This window comes from Coturnix japonica, unplaced genomic scaffold, assembly GCF_054131305.1.
Source record: "Coturnix japonica strain WE unplaced genomic scaffold, WE-NBRP24 Scf125, whole genome shotgun sequence".
Taxonomy (NCBI): Eukaryota; Metazoa; Chordata; class Aves; order Galliformes; family Phasianidae; genus Coturnix; species Coturnix japonica.
Genome location: NW_028189028.1, coordinates 1 through 22,399, shown reverse-complemented (window position 1 = coordinate 22,399; position 22,399 = coordinate 1). Strand labels below are relative to the sequence as shown.

General features: G+C 61.4%; 1 protein-coding gene across 1 annotated transcript in view; it reads left to right on the top strand.

Moving 5' to 3' along the window:
• Positions 1 to 22,392, top strand: part of LOC146751146 (neuronal-glial cell adhesion molecule-like) — a gene marked incomplete at its 3' end in the record, with an annotated part of 93,114 nt that extends 70,722 nt beyond the window's left edge. The window contains 8 exon segments of the mRNA XM_085535482.1: positions 2,203 to 2,304; positions 6,454 to 6,648; positions 15,297 to 15,367; positions 17,181 to 17,258; positions 17,260 to 17,422; positions 19,663 to 19,755; positions 19,758 to 19,780; positions 22,273 to 22,392. Coding sequence (XP_085391608.1) covers positions 2,203 to 2,304; positions 6,454 to 6,648; positions 15,297 to 15,367; positions 17,181 to 17,258; positions 17,260 to 17,422; positions 19,663 to 19,755; positions 19,758 to 19,780; positions 22,273 to 22,392 — 845 coding nt within the window.
• Between the last annotated feature and the right edge of the window lie 7 nt (positions 22,393 to 22,399).

Below are 22,399 nucleotides of genomic sequence, written 5' to 3'. Positions count from 1 at the left end.
ACCCCATAAACCCCATAGAACCCTATAGAACCCCATATAATCCCATAGAACCCCATAGAACCCTATATAACCCCATAGACCCCATAGACCCCATAGAACCCCATATAACCCCATAGAAACCCATAGAACCCCATAGACCCCATAGAACCCCATAGAACCCCATAGAACCCCATAGAAACCCATAGAACCCCATGAACCCCATAGAACCCCATAGAACCCCCATATAATCCCATATAACCCCATAAACCCCATAGAACCCCATAGAACCCCCATACAATCCCATATAACCCCATATAACCCCATATACCCCCATAGCGATCCCACAGCGCCACCCAGTGGTCACATGGCGTCATTACATCCCACAACCCCATATAATCCAATAGACCACAGCGCCACCTGGTGGTCACATCGCGTCATTACATCCCATTGATCCCATTGATCCCATTGACCCCATTGATCCCACTGACCCCATAGACCCCACTGACCCCATTGATCCCACTGACCCCATAGACCCCATTGACCCCATTGATCCCATTGACCACATTGATCCCATTGACCCCATAGACCCCATTGATCCCATTGACCCCATAGACCCCATAGACCCCATAGACCCCATTGATCCCACTGACCCCATTGACCCCATTGACCCCATTGATCCCATAGACCCCACTGACCCCATTGACCCCACTGACCCCATTGATCCCATAGACCCCATTGATCCCATTGACCCCATTGACCCCATTGATCCCATTGACCCCATTGATCCCATTGATCCCATTGACCCCATTGATCCCATTGATCCCATTGATCCCATTGACCCCATTGACCCCATTGACCCCATTGATCCCATTGACCCCATTGACCCCATTGACCCCATTGACCCCATTGATCCCACTGACCCCATGGACCCCATTGACCCCATTGACCCCATTGATCCCATTGACCCCATTGACCCCATTGATCCCATTGACCCCATTGACCCCATTGATCCCATAGACCCCATTGACCCCATTGACCCCATTGATCCCATTGACCCCATTGATCCCATTGACCCCATTGATCCCATTGATCCCATTGATCCCATTGACCCCATTGATCCCACTGACCCCATTGACCCCATTGATCCCATTGACCCCATAGACCCCATTGACCCCATTGATCCCATTGACCCCATTGATCCCATTGATCCCATTGATCCCATTGATCCCATTGACCCCATTGATCCCACTGACCCCATTGACCCCATTGACCACATTGATCCCATTGATCCCACTGACCCCATTGACCCCATAGACCCCATTGATCCCATTGACCCCATTGATCCCACTGACCCCATTGATCCCATTGACCCCATTGACCCCATTGACCCCATTGACCCCATTGATCCCATTGACCCCATTGATCCCATTGACCCCATTGACCCCATTGATCCCATTAACCCCATTGACCCCATTGATCCCATTGACCCCATTAACCCCATTGATCCCATTGACCCCATTGACCCCATTGATCCCATTGACCCCATTGACCCCATTGACCCCATTGATCCCACTGACCCCATTGATCCCATTGACCCCATTGATCCCATAGACCCCATTGACCCCATAGACCCCATTGACCCCATTGATCCAATAGACCCCATAGACCCCATAGACCCCATAGACCCCACTGACCCCATTGATCCCATTGACCCCATTGATCCCATTGACCCCATTGATCCCATTGATCCCATTGACCCCATTGATCCCATTGACCCCATTGATCCCATTGATCCCATTGACCCCATTGACCCCATTGATCCCATTGACCCCATTGACCCCATTGATCCCACTGACCCCATTGATCCCATTGATCCCATTGACCCCATTGACCCCATAGACCCCACTGACCCCATTGATCCCATTGACCCCATTGATCCCATTGACCCCATTGACCCCATTGATCCCATTGATCCCATTGACCCCATTGATCCCATTGATCCCATTGATCCCATTGACCCCATAGACCCCATTGATCCCACTGACCCCATTGATCCCATTGACCCCATTGATCCCATTAATCCCACTGACCCCATTGACCCCATTGATCCCATTGACCCCATTGACCCCATAGACCCCATTGACCCCATAGACCCCACTGACCCCATAGACCCCACTGACCCCATTGATCCCATTGACCCCATTGATCCCATTGACCCCATAGGCCGCCCTGGCCCCATACGTGACCTCCAAGTGATGGAGGTGGATGAACGTCACGTGCGCCTCAGTTGGACCCCGGGGGACGATCACAACAGCCCCATAGAGAGTAGGGGGCAATGGGGGGGTCTGTGGGGGTCTATGGGGGTCTATGGGGGGTCTATGGGGTCCTATGGGGATTTGGGGGGTCAATGGGGGTCTATGGGGGTCTATGGGGGGGTCTATGGGGGTCTATGGGGGGTCTATGGGGGTCTATGGGGGTCTATGGGGGTCTATGGGGTTGTGGGGGGTCTATGGGGGTCTATGGGGATGTGGGGGGTCTATGGGGGTCTATGGGGTCCTATGGGGATGTGAGGCTCTATAGGGATTTGGGGGGGTCTATGGGGGGTCTATGGGGGTCCTATGGGGATGTGGGGGGTCTATGGGGGTCTGTGGGGATTTGGGGGGGTCTATGGGGGTCCTATGGGGTCCTATGGGGATGTGGGGGGTCTATGGGGGTCCTATGGGGTCCTATGGGGATGTGGGGGGTCTATGGGGGTCCTATGGGGGTTCTATGGGGGTCTATGGGGATTTGGGGAGGGTCTGGGGGGTTCTATGGGGGTTCTATGGGGATGTGGGGGGTCTATGGGGGTCTATGGGGGTCCTATGGGGGTCTATGGGTATGTGGGGGGTCTATGGGGGTCTATGGGGGTCTATGGGGTTGTGGGGTGTCTATGGGGGTCTATGGGGATGTGGGGGTCTATGGGGGGTCTATGGGGATTTGGGGGGGTCTATGGGGGTCCTATGGGGATGTGGGGGGGTCTATGGGGGGTCTATGGGGTTCTATGGGGATTTGGGGGGGTCTATGGGGGGTCTATGGGGATTTGGGGGGCTCTATGGGGGTCTATGGGGTCCTATGGGGATGTGGGGGGTTTATGGGGGGGTCTATGGGGATTTGGGGGGGTCTATGGGGGTCCTATGGGGATTTGGGGGGGTCTATGTGGGTCCTATGGGGTCCTATGGGGATGTGGGGGGTCTATGGGGGTCCTATGGGGGTCTATGGGGATGTGGGGGATCTATGGGGGGTCTATGGGGGTCTATGGGGATGTGGGGGATCTATGGGGGGTCTATGGGATCCTATGGGAATGTGGGGGGTCTATGGGGGGTCTATGGGGTCCTATGGGGATGTGGGGGGTCTATGGGGGTCTATGGGGATGTGGGGGGTCTATGGGGGTCTATGGGGGGTCTATGGGGATTTGGGGGGGTCTGTGGGGGTCTATGGGGATGTGGGGAGTCTATGGGATCCTATGGGAATGTGGGGGGTCTATGGGGGGTCTATGGGGTCCTATGGGGATGTGGGGGGTCTATGGGGTCCTATGGGGATGTGGGGAGTCTATGGGATCCTATGGGAATGTGGGGGGTCTATGGGGGGTCTATGGGGGTTCTATGGGGGTCTATGGGGATTGGGAGGGGTTTTTGGGGGTCTATGGGGTCCTATGGGGATGTGGGGGGGTCTATGGGGGTCCTATGGGGGTTCTATGGGGGTCTATGGGGGTCTATGGGGGGGTCTATGGGGGTCTATGGGGATCTATGGGGATGTGGGGGGTCTATGGGGGGTCTATGGGGGGTCTATAGGGATGTGGGGGGTCTATGTGGGTCTATGGGGGTCCTATGGGGGTCTATGGGAATGTGGGGGGTCTATGGGGGGTCTATGGGGTCCTATGGGGATGTGGGGGGTCTATGGGGGTCTATGGGGGTCTATGGGGATGTGGGGGGGTCTATGGGGGTCTATGGGGATGTGGGGGGTCTATGGGGGGGTCTATGGGGGGGTCTATGGGGATTTGGGGGGGTCTATGGGGGTCCTATGGGGATGTGGGGGGTCTATGGGGGTCTATGGGGATGTGGGGGGTCTATGGGGGGTCTATGGGGGGTCTATGGGGATGTGGGGGGTCTATGTGGGTCTATGGGGGTCCTATGAGGGTCTATGGGGATGTGGGGGGTCAATGGGGGTCTATGGGGGTCTATGGGGTTGTGGGGGGTCTATGGGGTCCTATGGGGATGTGGGGGGTCTGTGGGGGTCTATGGGGGTCTATGGGGGTCTATGGGGATGTGGGGGGGTCTATGGGGGGTCTATGGGGTTGTGGGGCGTCTATGGGGGTCTGTGGGGGTCTATGGGGATTTGGGGGGTCAATGGGGGTCTATGGGGGTCCTATGGGGATGTGGGGGGGTCTATGGGGGGTCTGTGGGGATTTGGGGGGGTCTATGGGGGTCCTATGGGGTCCTATGGGGATGTGGAGGGGGTCTATGGGGGTCTATGGGGATGTGGGGGGGTCTATGGGGTCCTATGGGGATGTGGGGGGGTCTATGGGGGGTCTATGGGGTTGTGGGGCGTCTATGGGGGTCTGTGGGGGTCTATGGGGATTTGGGGGGTCAATGGGGGTCTATGGGGGTCCTATGGGGATGTGGGGGGGTCTATGGGGGGTCTGTGGGGATTTGGGGGGGTCTATGGGGGTCCTATGGGGTCCTATGGGGATGTGGAGGGGGTCTATGGGGGTCTATGGGGATGTGGGGGGGTCTATGGGGTCCTATGGGGATGTGGGGGGGTCTATGGGGGGTCTGTGGGGATTTGGGGGGGTCTATGGGGGGTCTATGGGGTCCTATGGGGTTGTGGGGGGGTCTATGGGGGTCTATGGTGATTTGGGGGGGTCTATGGGTGTCTATGGGGGGGTCTATGGGGGGGTCTATGGGGGGTCTATGGGGGGGGTGGGTTCTATGGGGGGTCTATGGGGGTCTCACTGTCGCCCCCTCCCCACATTAGAGTTCGTTGTTGAGGAGGAGGGGCTCTATGGGGGGGGGATCTATGGGTGTCTATGGGGGGGTCTATGGGGGGGGTCTATGGGGGGGTCTGTGGGGGGGGTCTCTATGGGGGGGTCTTTGGGGGGCCCTATGGGGGGTCTCTATGGGTCTATGGGGGGGTATATGGGGGGGTATATGGGGGGTGGGCTCTATGGGTGTCTATGGGGGGTCTATGGGGGGGGGTCTATTGGTGTCTATGGGGGGGTCTATGGGGGGTGGGCTCTATGGGTGTCTATGGGGGGGTCTCTATGGGTCTATGGGGGGGTCTATGGGGGGGTCTATGGGGGGGTATATGGGGGGTGGGCTCTATGGGTGTCTATGGGGGGGTCTATGGGGGGTGGGCTCAATGGATGTCTATGGGGGGGTCTATGGGGGGTCTCTATGGGTCTATGGGGGGTTTCTATGGGTCTATGGGGGGTCTCTATGGGTCTATGGGGGGGTCTATGGGGGGGTCTATGGGGGGTGGGCTCAATGGATGTCTATGGGGGGGTCTATGGGGGGGGGTCTATTGGTGTCTGTGGGGGGGTCTATGGGGGGGGGGTCTATTGGTGTCTATGGGGGGGTCTATGGGGGGTGGGCTCTATGGGTCTATGGGGGGGTCTATGGGGGGTCTTTATGGGTGTATGGGGGGGGTGGGCTCTATGGATGTCTATGGGGGGGGTCTATGGGGGGGTCTATGGGGGGTGGGCTCTATGGATGCCTATGGGGGGGTCTCTATGGGTCTATGGGGGGGTCTATGGGGGGTGGGCTCTATGGCTGTCTATGGGGGGCTCTATGGGGGGGTGGGCTCTATGGCTGTCTATGGGGGGGTCTATGGGGGGTCTCTATGGGTCTATGGGGGGGTCTATGGGGGGTTCTATGGGGGGTGGGCTCAATGGATGTCTATGGGGGGTTCTATGGGGGGTGGGCTCTATGGATGTCTATGGGGGGGTCTATGGGGGGGTCTATGGGGGGTGGGCTCTATGGGTGTCTATGGGGGGGTCTATGGGGGGGGTCTATTGGTGTCTATGGGGGTCTCACTGTCGCCCCCCCCCCAATTAGAGTTCGTAGTAGAGGAGGAGGAGGGGCTCTATGGGGGGGTCTATGGGGGGTGGGCTCTATGGGGGGGGGTCTATTGGTGTCTATGGGGGGGTCTATGGGGGGTCCTATGGGTCTATGGGGGGGGTCTATGGGGGGGGTCTATTGGTGTCTATGGGGGGGGCTCTATTGGTGTCTATGGGGGGGTCTATGGGGGGGGGGTCTATTGGTGTCTATGGGGGGGTCTATGGGGGGTGGGCTCTATGGGTGTCTATGGGGGGGTCTATGGGGGGTGGGCTCAATGTATGTCTATGGGAGGGTCTCTATGGGTCTATGGGGGGTCTATGGGGGGGGTGGGTTCTATGGGGGGTCTATGGGGGTCTCACTGTCGCCCCCCCCCCATTAGAGTTCGTTGTTGAGGAGGAGGAGTCTCTGTTCGGGCCCGGCCGGTTCTCGGAGCGTCTGACGGTCCCGGAGCCCCGGACCCCCCCCCTCCCATTGTCCCCCTACGGACGGTTCCGGTTCCGGGTGGTCGCCGTTAACGCTTATGGGAGGGGGGAGCACAGCGCCCCCAGCGCCCACATCCAGACACCCCCCGCGGGTACGGGACAACAATGGGAGCCTATAGGGACCCTATAAACACCATAGGGACCCTATAGACACCATAGGGACACATAGAGCCCATAGGGACCCATAGAGCCCATAGGGACCCTATAAACACCATAGGGACCCATAGATCCCATAGGGGCCCTATAAACCCCATAGGGACCCCATAAACCCCATAGGGGCTCTATAAACCCTATAGGAACCCATAGATCCCATAGGGACCCATAAACCCCACAAACCCCATAGGGACCCCATAAACCCCATAGGGACCCCATAAACCCCATAGGGACCCATAGAGCCCATAGGGACCCTATAAACCCCATAGGGACCCTATAAACCCCATAGGGACCCATAGATCCCATAGGGACCCTATAAACCCCATAGGGACCCATAGACCCCATAGGGACCCATAGATCCTATAGGGACCCCACAAACCCCATAGGGACCCATAGATCCCATAGGGACCCTATAAACCCCATAGGGACCCATAGATCCCATAGGGACCCTATAAACCCCATAGGGACCCTATAAACCCCATAGGGACACATAAACCCCATAAGGATCCCACAAACTCCATAGGGACACATTGAGCCCATAGGGACCCTACAAACCCTATAGGGACCCTATAAACACCATAGGGACACATAGATCCCATAGGGACCCTATAAACCCCATAGGGACCCTATAAACCCCATAGGGGCCCTATAAACCCCATAGGGACACAGAGACCCCATAGGGACACATAGATCCCATAGGGACCCCCATAAACCCCACAAACCCCATAGGGACCCTATAAACCCCATAGGGGCCCTATAAACCCCATAGGGACCCATAGATCCCATAGGGGACCCCATAAACCCCATAGGGACCCCATAAACCCCATAGGGACACAGAGACCCCATAGGGACCCTATAAAACCCATAGAGACACATAGACCCCATAGGGACCCCATAAACCCCATAGGGACCCATAGATCCCATAGGGACACACAGACCCCATAGGGACCCCATAAACCCCATAGGGGCCCTATAAACCCCATAGGGACCCATAGATCCCATAGGGACCCTATAAACCCCATAGGGACCCCATAAACCCCATAGGGGCCCTATAAACCCCATAGGGACCCCATAAACCCCATAGGGACCCATAGAGCCCATAGGGACCCCATAAACCCCATAGGGACCCTATAAACCCCATAGGGACCCATAGATCCCATAGGGACCCATAGAGCCCATAGGGACCCCGTAAACCCCATAGGGGCCCTATAAACCCCACAAACCCCATAGAGACCCATAGATCCCATACGGACCCCATAAACCCCATAGGGACCCTATAAACCCCATAGGGACCCATAGATCCCATAGGGACCCTATAAACCCCACAAACCCCATAGGGACCCTATAAACCTCATAGGGACCCTATAAACACCATAGGGACCTGTAAACCCCATAGGGACCCATAGATCCCATAGGGACCCTATAAACCCCATAGGGACCCCATAAACCCCATAGGGACCCCATAAACCCCATAGGGACACATAGACCCCTTAGGGACCCTATAAACCCCATAGGGGCCCTATAAACCCCACAAACCCCATAGGGACCCATAGATCCCATAGGGACCCTATAAACCCTATAGGGACCCTATAAACCCCATAGGGACCCATAGATCCCATAGGGACCCATAGATCCCATAAGGACCCTATAAACACCATAGGGACCCATAGATCCCATAGGGGCCCTATAAACCCCATAGGGACCCTATAAACCCCACAAACCCCATAGGGACCCTATAAACCCCATAGGGACCCTATAAACCCCACAAACCCCATAGGAACCCCATAAACCCCATAGGGACCCCATAAACACCATAGGGACCTATAAACCCCATAGGGACCCGTAGATCCCATAGGGACCCTATAAACCCCATAGGGACCCCATAAACCCCATAGGGACCCCATAAACCCCATAGGGACACATAGACCCCTTAGGGACCCTATAAACCCCATAGGGGCCCATAGACCCCATAGGGACCCTATAAACCCCATAGGGACCCATAGAGCCCATAGGGACCCCACAAACCCCATAGGGACCCCCAAAGGGCCCCATAGACCCCATAGGGACCCCCTAAAAACTCATTGGGATCCCATAGAACCCCAGCCCCATAGAGACCCCATTGACCCCAGCCCCATAGAGACCCCATTGACCCCAGCCCCATAGAGCCCCATTGACCCCAGCCCCATAGAGCCCCATTGACCCCAGCCCCATAGAGACCCCATTGACCCCAGCCCCATAGAGACCCCATTGACCCCAGCCCCATAGAGCCCCATTGACCCCAGCCCCATAGAGCCCCCATTGACCCCAGACCCATAGAGCCCCCATTGACCCCAGCCCCATAGAGCCCCCATTGACCCCAGCCCCATAGAGCCCCATTGACCCCAGTCCCATAGAGCCCCATTGACCCCAGCCCCATAGAGACCCCATTGACCCCAGCCCCATAGAGCACCATTGACCCCAGCCCCATAGAGCCCCATTGACCCCAGCCCCATAGAGCACCATTGACCCCAGCCCCATAGAGACCCCATTGACCCCAGCCCCATAGAGCCCCATTGACCCCAGCCCCATAGAGACCCATTGACCCCAGCCCCATAGAGACCCCATTGACCCCAGTCCCATAGAGCTCCATTGACCCCAGCCCCATAGAGACCCCATTGACCCCAGCCCCATAGAGCCCCATTGACCCCAGCCCCATAGAGACCCCATTGACCCCAGCCCCATAGAGACCCCATTGACCCCAGCCCCATAGAGCCCCATTGACCCCAGCCCCATAGAGACCCCATTGACCCCAGCCCCATAGAGCACCATTGACCCCAGCCCCATAGAGCCCCATTGACCCCAGCCCCATAGAGCACCATTGACCCCAGCCCCATAGAGACCCCATTGACCCCAGCCCCATAGAGCCCCATTGACCCCAGCCCCATAGAGACCCATTGACCCCAGCCCCATAGAGACCCCATTGACCCCAGTCCCATAGAGCTCCATTGACCCCAGCCCCATAGAGACCCCATTGACCCCAGCCCCATAGAGCCCCATTGACCCCAGCCCCATAGAGACCCCATTGACCCCAGCCCCATAGAGACCCCATTGACCCCAGTCCCATAGAGCTCCATTGACCCCAGCCCCATAGAGACCCCATTGACCCCAGCCCCATAGAGCCCCATTGACCCCAGCCCCATAGAGCCCCATTGACCCCAGCCCCATAGAGCCCCATTGACCCCAGCCCCATAGAGACCCCATTGACCCCAGTCCCATAGAGCCCCATTGACCCCAGCCCCATAGAGCCCCATTGACCCCAGTCCCATAGAGCCCCATTGACCCCAGCCCCATAGAGACCCCATTGACCCCAGCCCCATAGGGACCCCATTGACCCCAGCCCCATAGAGCCCCCATTGACCCCAGCCCCATAGAGCCCCATTGACCCCAGCCCCATAGGGACCCCATTGACCCCAGCCCCATAGGGACCCCATTGACCCCAGCCCCATAGAGACCCCATTGACCCCAGCCCCATAGAGCCCCATTGACCCCAGCCCCATAGAGCCCCATTGACCCCAGCCCCATAGGGACCCCATTGACCCCAGCCCCATAGAGACCCCATTGACCCCAGCCCCATAGAGCCCCATTGACCCCAGCCCCATAGAGCCCCATTGACCCCAGCCCCATAGAGACCCCATTGACCCCAGCCCCATAGAGACCCCATTGACCCCAGCCCCATAGAGCCCCCATTGACCCCAGCCCCATAGAGCTCCATTGACCCCAGCCCCATAGAGCCCCATTGACCCCAGACCCACAGAGACCCCATTGACCCCAGCCCCATAGAGACCCCATTGACCCCAGCCCCATAGAGCCCCATTGACCCCAGCCCCATAGAGCCCCATTGACCCCAGCCCCATAGAGCCCCATTGACCCCAGCCCCATAGAGACCCCATTGACCCCAGCCCCATAGAGACCCCATTGACCCCAGCCCCATAGAGCCCCATTGACCCCAGCCCCATAGAGCCCCATTGACCCCAGCCCCATAGAGCCCCCATTGACCCCAGCCCCATAGAGACCCCATTGACCCCAGCCCCATAGAGCCCCATTGACCCCAGCCCCATAGAGCCCCCATTGACCCCAGCCCCATAGAGACCCCATTGACCCCAGCCCCATAGAGACCCCATTGACCCCAGCCCCATAGAGCCCCATTGACCCCAGCCCCATAGAGCCCCATTGACCCCAGCCCCATAGAGCCCCATTGACCTCAGCCCCATAGAGACCCTATTGACCCCAGCCCCATAGAGCCCCATTGACCCCAGCCCCATAGAGATCCCATTGACCCCAGCCCCATAGAGCCCCAATGACCCCAGCCCCATAGAGCCCCATTGACCCCAGCCCCATAGAGCCCCATTGACCCCAGCCCCATAGAGCCCCATTGACCCCAGCCCCATAGAGATCCCATTGACCCCAGCCCCATAGAGCCCCATTGACCCCAGCCCCATAGAGCCCCACTGACCCCAGCCCCATAGAGCCCCATTGACCCCAGCCCCATAGAGCCCCATTGACCCCAGCCCCATAGAGACCCCATTGACCCCAGCCCCATAGAGACCCCATTGACTCCAGCCCCATAGAGACCCCATTGACCCCAGCCCCATAGAGCCCCATTGACCCCAGCCCCATAGAGCCCCATTGACCCCAGCCCCATAGAGACCCCATTGACTCCAGCCCCATAGAGCCCCATTGACCCCAGCCCCATAGAGACCCCATTGACCCCAGCCCCATAGAGCCCCATTGACCCCAGCCCCATAGAGACCCCATTGACCCCAGCCCCATAGAGACCCCATTGACCCCAGCCCCATAGAGCCCCATTGACCCCAGACCCATAGAGCCCCATTGACCCCAGCCCCATAGATTCCCATTGACCCCAGCCCCATAGAGCCCCCATTGACCCCAGCCCCATAGGGACCCCATTGACCCCAGCCCCATAGAGCCCCCATTGACCCCAGCCCCATAGAGCCCCATTGACCCCAGCCCCATAGGGACCCCATTGACCCCAGCCCCATAGGGACCCCATTGACCCCAGCCCCATAGAGACCCCATTGACCCCAGCCCCATAGAGCCCCATTGACCCCAGCCCCATAGAGCCCCATTGACCCCAGCCCCATAGGGACCCCATTGACCCCAGCCCCATAGAGACCCCATTGACCCCAGCCCCATAGAGCCCCATTGACCCCAGCCCCATAGAGCCCCATTGACCCCAGCCCCATAGAGACCCCATTGACCCCAGCCCCATAGAGACCCCATTGACCCCAGCCCCATAGAGCCCCCATTGACCCCAGCCCCATAGAGCCCCATTGACCCCAGCCCCATAGAGCCCCATTGACCCCAGACCCACAGAGACCCCATTGACCCCAGCCCCATAGAGACCCCATTGACCCCAGCCCCATAGAGCCCCATTGACCCCAGCCCCATAGAGCCCCATTGACCCCAGCCCCATAGAGCCCCATTGACCCCAGCCCCATAGAGACCCCATTGACCCCAGCCCAATAGAGACCCCATTGACCCCAGCCCCATAGAGCCCCATTGACCCCAGCCCCATAGAGCCCCATTGACCCCAGCCCCATAGAGCCCCCATTGACCCCAGCCCCATAGAGACCCCATTGACCCCAGCCCCATAGAGACCCATTGACCCCAGCCCCATAGAGCCCCCATTGACCCCAGCCCCATAGAGCCCCCATTGACCCCAGCCCCATAGAGCCCCATTGACCCCAGCCCCATAGAGACCCCATTGACCCCAGCCCCATAGAGCCCCATTGACCCCAGCCCCATAGAGCCCCATTGACCCCAGCCCCATAGAGCCCCATTGACCCCAGCCCCATAGAGCCCCCATTGACCCCAGCCCCATAGAGCCCCATTGACCCCAGCCCCATAGAGACCCCATTGACCCCAGCCCCATAGAGCCCCATTGACCCCAGCCCCATAGAGCCCCATTGACCCCAGCCCCATAGAGACCCCATTGACCCCAGCCCCATAGAGCCCCATTGACCCCAGCCCCATAGAGCCCCCATTGACCCCAGCCCCATAGAGCCCCCATTGACCCCAGCCCCATAGAGCCCCCATTGACCCCAGCCCCATAGAGACCCCATTGACCCCAGCCCCATAGAGCCCCATTGACCCCAGCCCCATAGAGCCCCATTGACCCCAGCCCCATAGAGACCCCATTGACCCCAGCCCCATAGAGACCCATTGACCCCAGACCCATAGAGCCCCATTGACCCCAGCCCCATAGAGACCCCATTGACCCCAGCCCCATAGAGCCCCCATTGACCCCAGCCCCATAGAGCCCCATTGACCCCAGCCCCATAGAGCCCCATTGACCCCAGCCCCATAGAGCCCCATTGACCCCAGCCCCATAGAGCCCCATTGACCCCAGCCCCATAGAGACCCCATTGACCCCAGCCCCATAGAGACCCCATTGACCCCAGCCCCATAGAGACCCCATTGACCCCAGCCCCATAGAGCCCCATTGACCCCAGCCCCATAGAGCCCCATTGACCCCAGCCCCATAGAGACCCCATTGACCCCAGCCCCATAGAGCCCCATTGACCCCAGCCCCATAGAGCCCCATTGACACCCCAGCCCCATAGAGCCCCATTGACCCCAGCCCCATAGAGCCCCCATTGACCCCAGCCCCATAGAGCCCCATTGACCCCAGCCCCATAGAGCCCCATTGACCCCAGCCCCATAGAGCCCCATTGACCCCAGCCCCATAGAGCCCCATTGACCCCAGCCCCATAGAGACCCCATTGACCCCAGCCCCATAGAGCCCCATTGACCCCAGCCCCATAGAGCCCCATTGACCCCAGCCCCATAGAGCCCCCATTGACCCCAGCCCCATAGAGCCCCCATTGACCCCAGCCCCATAGAGCCCCCATTGACCCCAGCCCCATAGAGCCCCCATTGACCCCAGCCCCATAGAGACCCCATTGACCCCAGCCCCATAGAGACCCCATTGACCCCAGCCCCATAGAGCCCCATTGACCCCAGCCCCATAGAGACCCCATTGACCCCAGCCCCATAGAGCCCCCATTGACCCCAGCCCCATAGAGACCCCATTGACCCCAGCCCCATAGAGACCCCATTGACCCCAGCCCCATAGAGCCCCCATTGACCCCAGCCCCATAGAGACCCCATTGACCCCAGCCCCATAGAGCCCCATTGACCCCAGCCCCATAGAGACCCCATTGACCCCAGCCCCATAGAGCCCCATTGACCCCAGCCCCATAGAGCCCCATTGACCCCAGCCCCATAGAGCCCCCATTGACCCCAGCCCCATAGAGACCCCATTGACCCCAGCCCCATAGAGACCCCATTGACCCCAGCCCCATAGAGCCCCATTGACCCCAGCCCCATAGAGACCCATTGACCCCAGCCCCATAGAGACCCCATTGACCCCAGCCCCATAGAGCCCCCATTGACCCCAGCCCCATAGAGCCCCATTGACCCCAGCCCCATAGAGACTCCATTGACCCCAGCCCCATAGAGCCCCATTGACCCCAGCCCCATAGAGCCCCCATTGACCCCAGCCCCATAGAGCCCCATTGACCCCAGCCCCATAGAGCCCCCATTGACCCCAGCCCCATAGAGCCCCATTGACCCCAGCCCCATAGAGCCCCATTGACCCCAGCCCCATAGAGCCCCCATTGACCCCAGCCCCATAGAGACCCCATTGACCCCAGCCCCATAGAGCCCCATTGACCCCAGTCCCATAGAGACCCCATTGACCCCAGCCCCATAGAGCCTCATTGACCCCAGCCCCATAGAGACCCCATTGACCCCAGCCCCATAGAGACCCCATTGACCCCAGCCCCATAGAGCCCCATTGACCCCAGCCCCATAGAGCCCCATTGACCCCAGACCCATAGAGACCCCATTGACCCCAGCCCCATAGAGCCCCATTGACCCCAGCCCCATAGAGCCCCATTGACCCCAGCCCCACAGAGCCCCCATTGACCCCAGCCCCATAGAGACCCCATTGACCCCAGCCCCATAGAGACCCCATTGACCCCAGCCCCATAGAGCCCCCATTGACCCCAGCCCCATAGAGACCCCATTGACCCCAGCCCCATAGAGACCCCATTGACCCCAGCCCCATAGAGCCCCCATTGACCCCAGCCCCATAGAGACCCCATTGACCCCAGCCCCATAGAGCCCCATTGACCCCAGCCCCATAGAGACCCCATTGACCCCAGCCCCATAGAGCACCATTGACCCCAGCCCCATAGAGCCCCATTGACCCCAGCCCCATAGAGCCCCCATTGACCCCAGCCCCATAGAGCCCCCATTGACCCCAGCCCCATAGAGCCCCCATTGACCCCAGACCCATAGAGACCCCATTGACCCCAGCCCCATAGAGCCCCATTGACCCCAGCCCCACAGAGCCCCCATTGACCCCAGCCCCATAGAGACCCCATTGACCCCAGCCCCATAGAGACCCCATTGACCCCAGCCCCATAGAGCCCCATTGACACACACAGTGGGGGGGGGGGTTGAGTTGTGGGGTTTTAATATGGGGGGGGGTCTCATCTGACCCTATTTGTGACCCCAAAAGCTCCTGAACGAAACCCGGGGGGGGTCCATGGGGAGGGGAACGAGACCGGGAACCTCGTCATCACATGGGAGGTAAAGGGGGGCTATGGGGCGGGGGTCCTATAGGGGGGCTATGGGGGGCTATGGGGCGGGGGTCCTATAGGGGGGCTATGGGGCGGGGGTCCTATGGGGTCCTATAGGGGGGCTATGGGGCAGGGGTCATATGGGGGGGCTATGGGGGGGCTATGGGGCGGGGGTGCTATGGGGTCCTATGGGGGGGCTATGGGGTGGGGGTCCTATGGGGTGGGGGTCCTATAGGGGGGCTATGGGGCGGGGGGGTTATGGGGTGGGGGTCCTATAGGGGGGCAATGGGGCGGGGGTCCTATGGGGTCCTATGGGGGGCTATGGGTTGGTGGTCCTATAGGGGGCTATGGGGCGGGGGTCCTATGGGGGGGTTATGGGGTGGGGGTCCTATAGGGGGGCTATGGGGCGGGGGTCCTATGGGGTCCTATGGGGGGGTTATGGGGTGGGGGTCCTATAGGGGGGTTATGGGGCGGGGGTCCTATAGGGGTGTTATGGGGTGGGGGTCCTATAGGGGGGTTATGGGGTGGGGGTCCTATAGGGTGGGGGTCCTATGGGGGGGCTATGGGGTGGGGGTCCTATAGATGGGGTTATGGGGCGGGGGTCCTATAGGGGGGCTATGAGGCAGGGGTCCTATGGGGTGGGAGTCCTATAGGGGGGCTATGGGGTGGGAGTCCTATAGGGGGCTATGGGGCGGGGGTCCTATGGGGTGGTGGTCCTATAGATGCGGTTATGGGGCGGGGGTCCCATGGAGGGTTATGGGGTGGGGGGGGGGGGGGTTATGGAGTGGGGGTCCTATATGGGGGCTATGGGGTGGGGGTCCTATAAGGGGCTATGGGGTGGGGGTCCTATAGGGGGGTTATGAAGTGGGGGGCTGTGGGGGGGCTATGGGGGGGCTATGGGGTGGGGGTCCTATGGGGCAGGGGTCCTATAGGGGGGCTATGGGGTGGGGGGGTTATGGGGTGGGGGTCCTATAGGGGGCTATGGGTTGGGGGTCTTATAGGGGGCTATGGGGTGGGGGTCCTATAGGGGGGCTATGGGGCGGGGGTCCTATGGGGTCCTATGGGGTGGCTATGGGGCGTGGGGTCCTATAAGGGGCTATGGGGTGGGGGGTCCTATAGGGTGGGGGTCCTATAGGGGGGCTATGGGGCGGGGGTCCTATGGGGTGGGGGTCCTATAGAGGGGGTTGTGGGGCGGGGGTCCTATAGGGGGGTTATGGGGTGGTGGTCCTATAGGGGGGCTATGGGGTGGGGGGGTTATGGGGTGGGGGTCCTATAGGGGGGCTATGGGGTGGGGGGGTTATGGGGTGGGGGTCCTATAGATGGGGTTATGGGGCGGGGGTCCCATGGAGGGGCTATGGGGCGGGGGGTCCCATAAGGGGCTATGGGGTGGGGGGGGCTATTGGGGGACTATGGGGTGGGGGTTCTATAGGGGGGCTATGGGGTGGGGGTCCTATGGGGTGGGGGTCCTATAGGGGGGCAATGGGGCGGGGGTCCTATAGGGGGGTTATGGGGTGGGGGTCCTATAGGGGGCTATGGGGCGGGGGTCCTATGGGGTGGGGGTCCTATGGGGGGGGGTCCTATAGGGGGCTATGGGGCGTGGGGTCCTATAAGGGGCTATGGGGTGGGGGGTCCTATGGGGGGGGGTCCTATAGGGGGGTTATGGGGCGGGGGTCCTATGGGTGGGGGGGGTCCAATAGTGTGAGGTCTATGGGGGGGGGTTGTCTATAGGGGTCTTCAATAGGGTCGGGGGGGGGGGGGTCCCTATAGGGGGGTTCACTTGTGGGGGGGGCCCTTAATTGAGTCTGGGGTCTTTTCGTTTGCAGCCCCTCCCCCCCCAGGACTGGAACGGGCCCTGGGTTCGGTACCGGGTCCAATGGCGGCCAATGGACGAGGGGGGGGTCCCGTGGGGGGGTCCCGTGGTCGGAGCGGACCGTGGACGCCCCCCCCGTGGTGGTGGGGGGGGGGCTGCCCCCGTTCAGCCCCTTCTACATCCGGGTCCAGGCGATCAATGGGGCCGGGAAGGGACCCGACCCCAAAACCGCTGTGGGGCACAGCGGGGAGGACCGTGAGTGGGGGGGGGGTTATGGGGCGGGGGGTTATGGGGTCCTATAGGGGGCTATGGGGTGGGTTATGGGTCTGGGGTCCTATAGGGGGGCTATGGGGTGGGGCAGGTTATGGGGTGGGTTATGGGGGTCCTTATGGGGGGCTATAGGGGGGTTATGGGGCGGGGGGGGGTTATGGGGTCCTATAGGGGGCTATGGGGTGGGTTATGGGTCTGGGGTCCTATGGGGGGGTTATGGGGTGGGGGGGGTTGTGGGGCGGGGGGGGTTATGGGGTCCTATAGGGGGCTATGGGGTGGGTTATGGGGGTCCTTATGGGGGGCTATGGGGGGTTATGGGGGGGGTTATGGGGTGGGTTATGGGTCTGGGGTCCTATAGGGGGGGCTATGGGGTGGGGGGGGTTATGGGGTCCTATAGGGGGCTATGGGGTGGGTTATGGGTCTGGGGTCCTATAGGGGGGGTATGGGGTGGGTTATGGGTCTGGGGTCCTATAGGGGGGCTATGGGGTGGGGTGGGTTATGGGGTGGGGGGGGTTATGGGGGGCTATAGGGGGCTATGGGGTGGGTTATGGGTCTGGGGTCCTATGGGGGGGTTATGGGGCGGGGGGGTCCTTATGGGGAGGGGGGGCTCCTCATAGAGGGGGCAACATGGATCCTTATGGGGGGGGTCCCTATGGGGTGGGGGGGGTCCTAATGAGGGTGGGGGGGTCCTTATGGGGGGGGGTCCCTATGGGGTGGGGGGGTCCTAATGAGGGTGGGGGGGTCCTTATGGGGGGGGGTCCCTATGGGGTGGGGGGTTCGCTATGGGGGGGGGGGGTCCCTATGGGGTGGGGGGGTCCCTATGGGGGGGGGGGGTCCCTATGGGGTGGGGGGGTCCTATGGGGTGGGGGGGGTCCTTATGGGGGGGGTCCCTATGGGGGGGGAGGGTCCTAATGGGGGTGGGGGGGTCCTTATGGGGGGGGGTCCCTATGGGGTGGGGGGGTCCTTATAGGGGGGCGGTGTGTCCTTATGGGGGGGGGTCCCTATGGGGTGGGAGGGTCCCTATGGGGGGGGGGTCCCTATGGGGTGGGGGGGCTCCTCATAGAGGGGCAAACATGGATCCTTATGGGGTGGTGGGTCCTTATAGGGGGGCGGTGTGTCCTTATGGGGGGGGGGGTCCCTATGGGGTGGGGGGGTCCTAATGGGGGTGGGGGGGTCCTTATGGGGGGCTGTGGGGTGGGGGGGGGTTATGGGGTGGGTTATGGGTCTGGGGTCCTATAGGGGGGCTATGGGGTGGGGGGGGTTATGGGGTGGGTTATAGGTCTGGGGTCCTTATGGGGGTCCTTATGGGGTTGGGGGGTTATGGGGTGGGTTATGGGTCTGGGGTCCTATAGGGGGGCTATGGGGTGTGGGGCTTATGGGGTGGGTTATGGGTCTGGGGTCCTATGGGGGGTATGGGGTGGGTTATGGATCTGGGGTCCTATAGGGGGGGCTATGGGGTGGGTTATGGGTCTGGGGTCCTATAGGGGGGGCTATGGGGTGGGTTATGGGTCTGGGGTCCTATGGGGGGCTATGGGGTGGGGGGGGCTATGGGGGGGGTCCTTATGGGGTTGGGGGGGGGTTATGGGGTGGGTTATGGGTCTGGGGTCCTATAGGGGGGCTATGGGGTGGGGGGGGTTATGGGGTGGGTTATGGGTCTGGGGTCCTATAGGGGGGTTATGGGGTGGGGGGGGTCATGGGGTGGGTTATGGGTCTGGGGTCCTATGGGGGGGCTATGGGGTGGGGGGGGTTATGGGGTGGGTTATGGGTCTGGGGTCCTATAGGGGGCTATGGGGTGGGTTATGGGTCTGGGGTCCTATGGGGGGGCTATGGGGTGGGGGGGGTTATGGGGTGGGTTATGGGTCTGGGGTCCTATAGGGGGGCTATGGGGCGGGGGTCCTATAGGGGGCTATGGGGTGGGGGTCCTATAGGGGGTCCTATGGGGGGGCTATGGGGCGGGGGTCCCTATGGGGTGGGGGGGGTCCTTATGGGGGTGGGGGGGTCCCTATGGGGGGGGGGTCCCTATGGGGTGGGAGGGTCCTAATGGGGGTGGGGGGGGGTCCTTATGGGGGGGGGGGGGCTCCTCATAGAGGGGCAAACATGGATCCTTATGGGGGGGGGTCCTTATGGGCTGTGGGTCCTTATAGGGGGTCGGTGTGTCCTTATGGGGGGGGCTCTTTATTTAGGGGGGGGGTCTCAGCCGTCGCCCCCCCCCCATATTTCCGCAGTGCCGCTGGTTTACCCGGAGAACGTGGGGGTGGAGCTGCTCAACAGCAGCGCAGTGAGGGTCCGATGGACCCTGCAGGGGGGGGCCAAGGAGATCAGGGGCGGCTCCGGGGCTTCCGGGTAAGGGGGGGGGGGCCTGGGGGGGGGGGGGGGGGTCCTATGGGGCTCTATGGGGGGCTATGGGGTGGGGTGGGGGGGCTTATAGGGGTCATAAGGGGGGGTTATGGGGGTCCTATGGGGGTCATGGGGGGGTTATGGGGGGGTTTTGGGGGTGGGGGGGGTCCTATGGGGTGGGTCCTATAGGGTGGGGGGGGTCCTATGGGGTGGGGGGGGGGTCCTATGGGGGTCATAAGGGGGGTTATGGGGGGCTATGGGGTTATGGGGGGTTGTGGGGGGTCCTATGGGGTGGGGGGGGATCCTATGGGGTGGGGGGGGTGTTATAGGGTGAGGGGGGGTCTTATGGGGGTCATAAGGGGGGTTATGGGGGGCTATGGGGTGGGGGGGGGTTCTATGGGGTGGGGGTGGGGTCCTATGGGGATCATAAGGGGGGGTTATGGGGGTCCTATGGGGTGGGGGGGGGTCCTATGGGGGTATTAATGGGGGTTATGGGGGGTCCTATGGGGTGTGGGGGGGTCCTATGGGGGTCATAAGGGGGGGTTATGGGGGGTTATGGGGGTCCTATGGGGTGGGGGGGGGTCTATAGGGTGGGGGGGGGGTCCTATGGGGGCTCTATGGGGGGCTATGGGGGTATTAAGGGGGGTTATGGGGGGTTGTGGGGGTCCTATGGGGTGGGGAGGGGTCTATAGGGGGGGGGGGGGGCTTATAGGGGTCATAAGGGGGGGTTATGGGGGGCTATGGGGGTCCTATGGGGTGGGGGGGGGTCCTATAGGGTGGGGGGGGGGGTCCTATGGGGTGGGGGGGGGTCTATAGGGTAGGGGGGGGTCCTATGGGGGTCATAAGGGGGGGTTATGGGGGGTTATGGGGGTCCTATGGGGGGGGGGGTCCTATGGGGTGGGGAGGGGTCTATAGGGTGGGGGGGGGGGCTTATAGGGGTCATAAGGGGGGGTTATGGGGGGTTATGGGGGCTCTATGGGGTGGGGGGGGGTCTATAGGGTGAGGGGGGGGCTTATAGGGGTCATAAGGGGGGGGTATTAATGGGGGTTATGGGGGGTTATGGGGGGTCCTATGGGGTGGGGGGGGTCTATAGGGTAGGGGGGGGTCCTATGGGGGTCATAAGGGGGGGGTTATGGGGGGTTATGGGGGTCCTATGGGGGGGGGGTCCTATGGGGTGGGGAGGGGTCTATAGGGTGGGGGGGGGGGCTTATAGGGGTCATAAGGGGGGGTTATGGGGGGTTATGGGGGCTCTATGGGGTGGGGGGGGGTCTATAGGGTGAGGGGGGGGCTTATAGGGGTCATAAGGGGGGGTATTAATGGGGGTTATGGGGGGTTATGGGGGGTCCTATGGGGTGGGGGGGGTCTATAGGGTAGGGGGGGGTCCTATGGGGGTCATAAGGGGGGGTTATGGGGGGTTATGGGGGTCCTATGGGGGGGGGTGTCCTATGGGGTGGGGAGGGGTCTATAGGGTGGGGGGGGGGGCTTATAGGGGTCATAAGGGGGGGTTATGGGGGGTTATGGGGGCTCTATGGGGTGGGGGGGGGTCTATAGGGTGAGGGGGGGGCTTATAGGGGTCATAAGGGGGGGTATTAATGGGGGTTATGGGGGGTTATGGGGGGTCCTATGGGGTGGGGGGGGGTCTATAGGGTGGGGGGGGTCCTATGGGGGCTCTATGGGGGGATATGGGGGTATTAAGGGGGGTTATGGGGGGCTATGGGGTGGGTGGGGGGTCTTATAGGGTGGGAGGGGTCTTATAGGGTCAGAAGGGGGGGTTATGGGGGGCTATGGGGGTATTAAGGGGGGTTATGGGGGGGGCTATGGGGTGGGGGGGGGTCTATAGGGTGGGGGGGGGTCCTATGGCGGTATTAAGGGGGGTTATGGGGGGTCATGGGGGGGTTATGGTATGGGGGGTTGTGGGGGGTCCTATGGGGGGGGGGGGTCCTATGGGGTGGGGAGGGGTCTATAGGGTGGGGGGGGGGGGGCTTATAGGGGTCATAAGGGGGGGTTATGGGGGGTTATGGGGGTCCTATGGGGTGGGGGGGGGTCTATAGGGTGAGGGGGGGGCTTATAGGGGTCATGAGAGGGGGTTATGGGGGGGTTATGGGGGTCCTATGGGGTGGGGGGGGGGTCTATAGGGTGTGGGGGGGTTCCTATGGGGGTCATAAGGGGGGTTATGGGGGTCCTATGGGGGTCATGGGGGGGTTATGGGGGGTTATAGGGGGTCCTATGGGGTGGGGGGGGTCTTATAGGGTGGGGGGGTCCTATGGGGGTCATAAGGGGGGGTTATGGGGGTCCTATGGGGGTATTAAGGGGGGTTATGGGGGGGCTATGGGGTGGGGGGGGGGTCCTATGGGGGTCATAAGGGGGGGCTATGGGGGGTTATGGGGGTATTAATGGGGGTTATGGGGTGTTATGGGGGGGTCCTATGGGGTGGGCTCATTTTGGGGGGGGGTCTTTCCATCCTCTAACCTCCCCCCCCCTCATTTCCCCCCCCCCAGGTTCTCTATTGGCGCTTGGGCTGGGTGGGGGAGCGCAGCCGCCGTCAAGCCCCCCCAGCCCCCCCCCAAATTCAAGACCCCCCCCAAATCCAAGACCCCCCCCTCCATTCCAAGACCCCCCCCCATT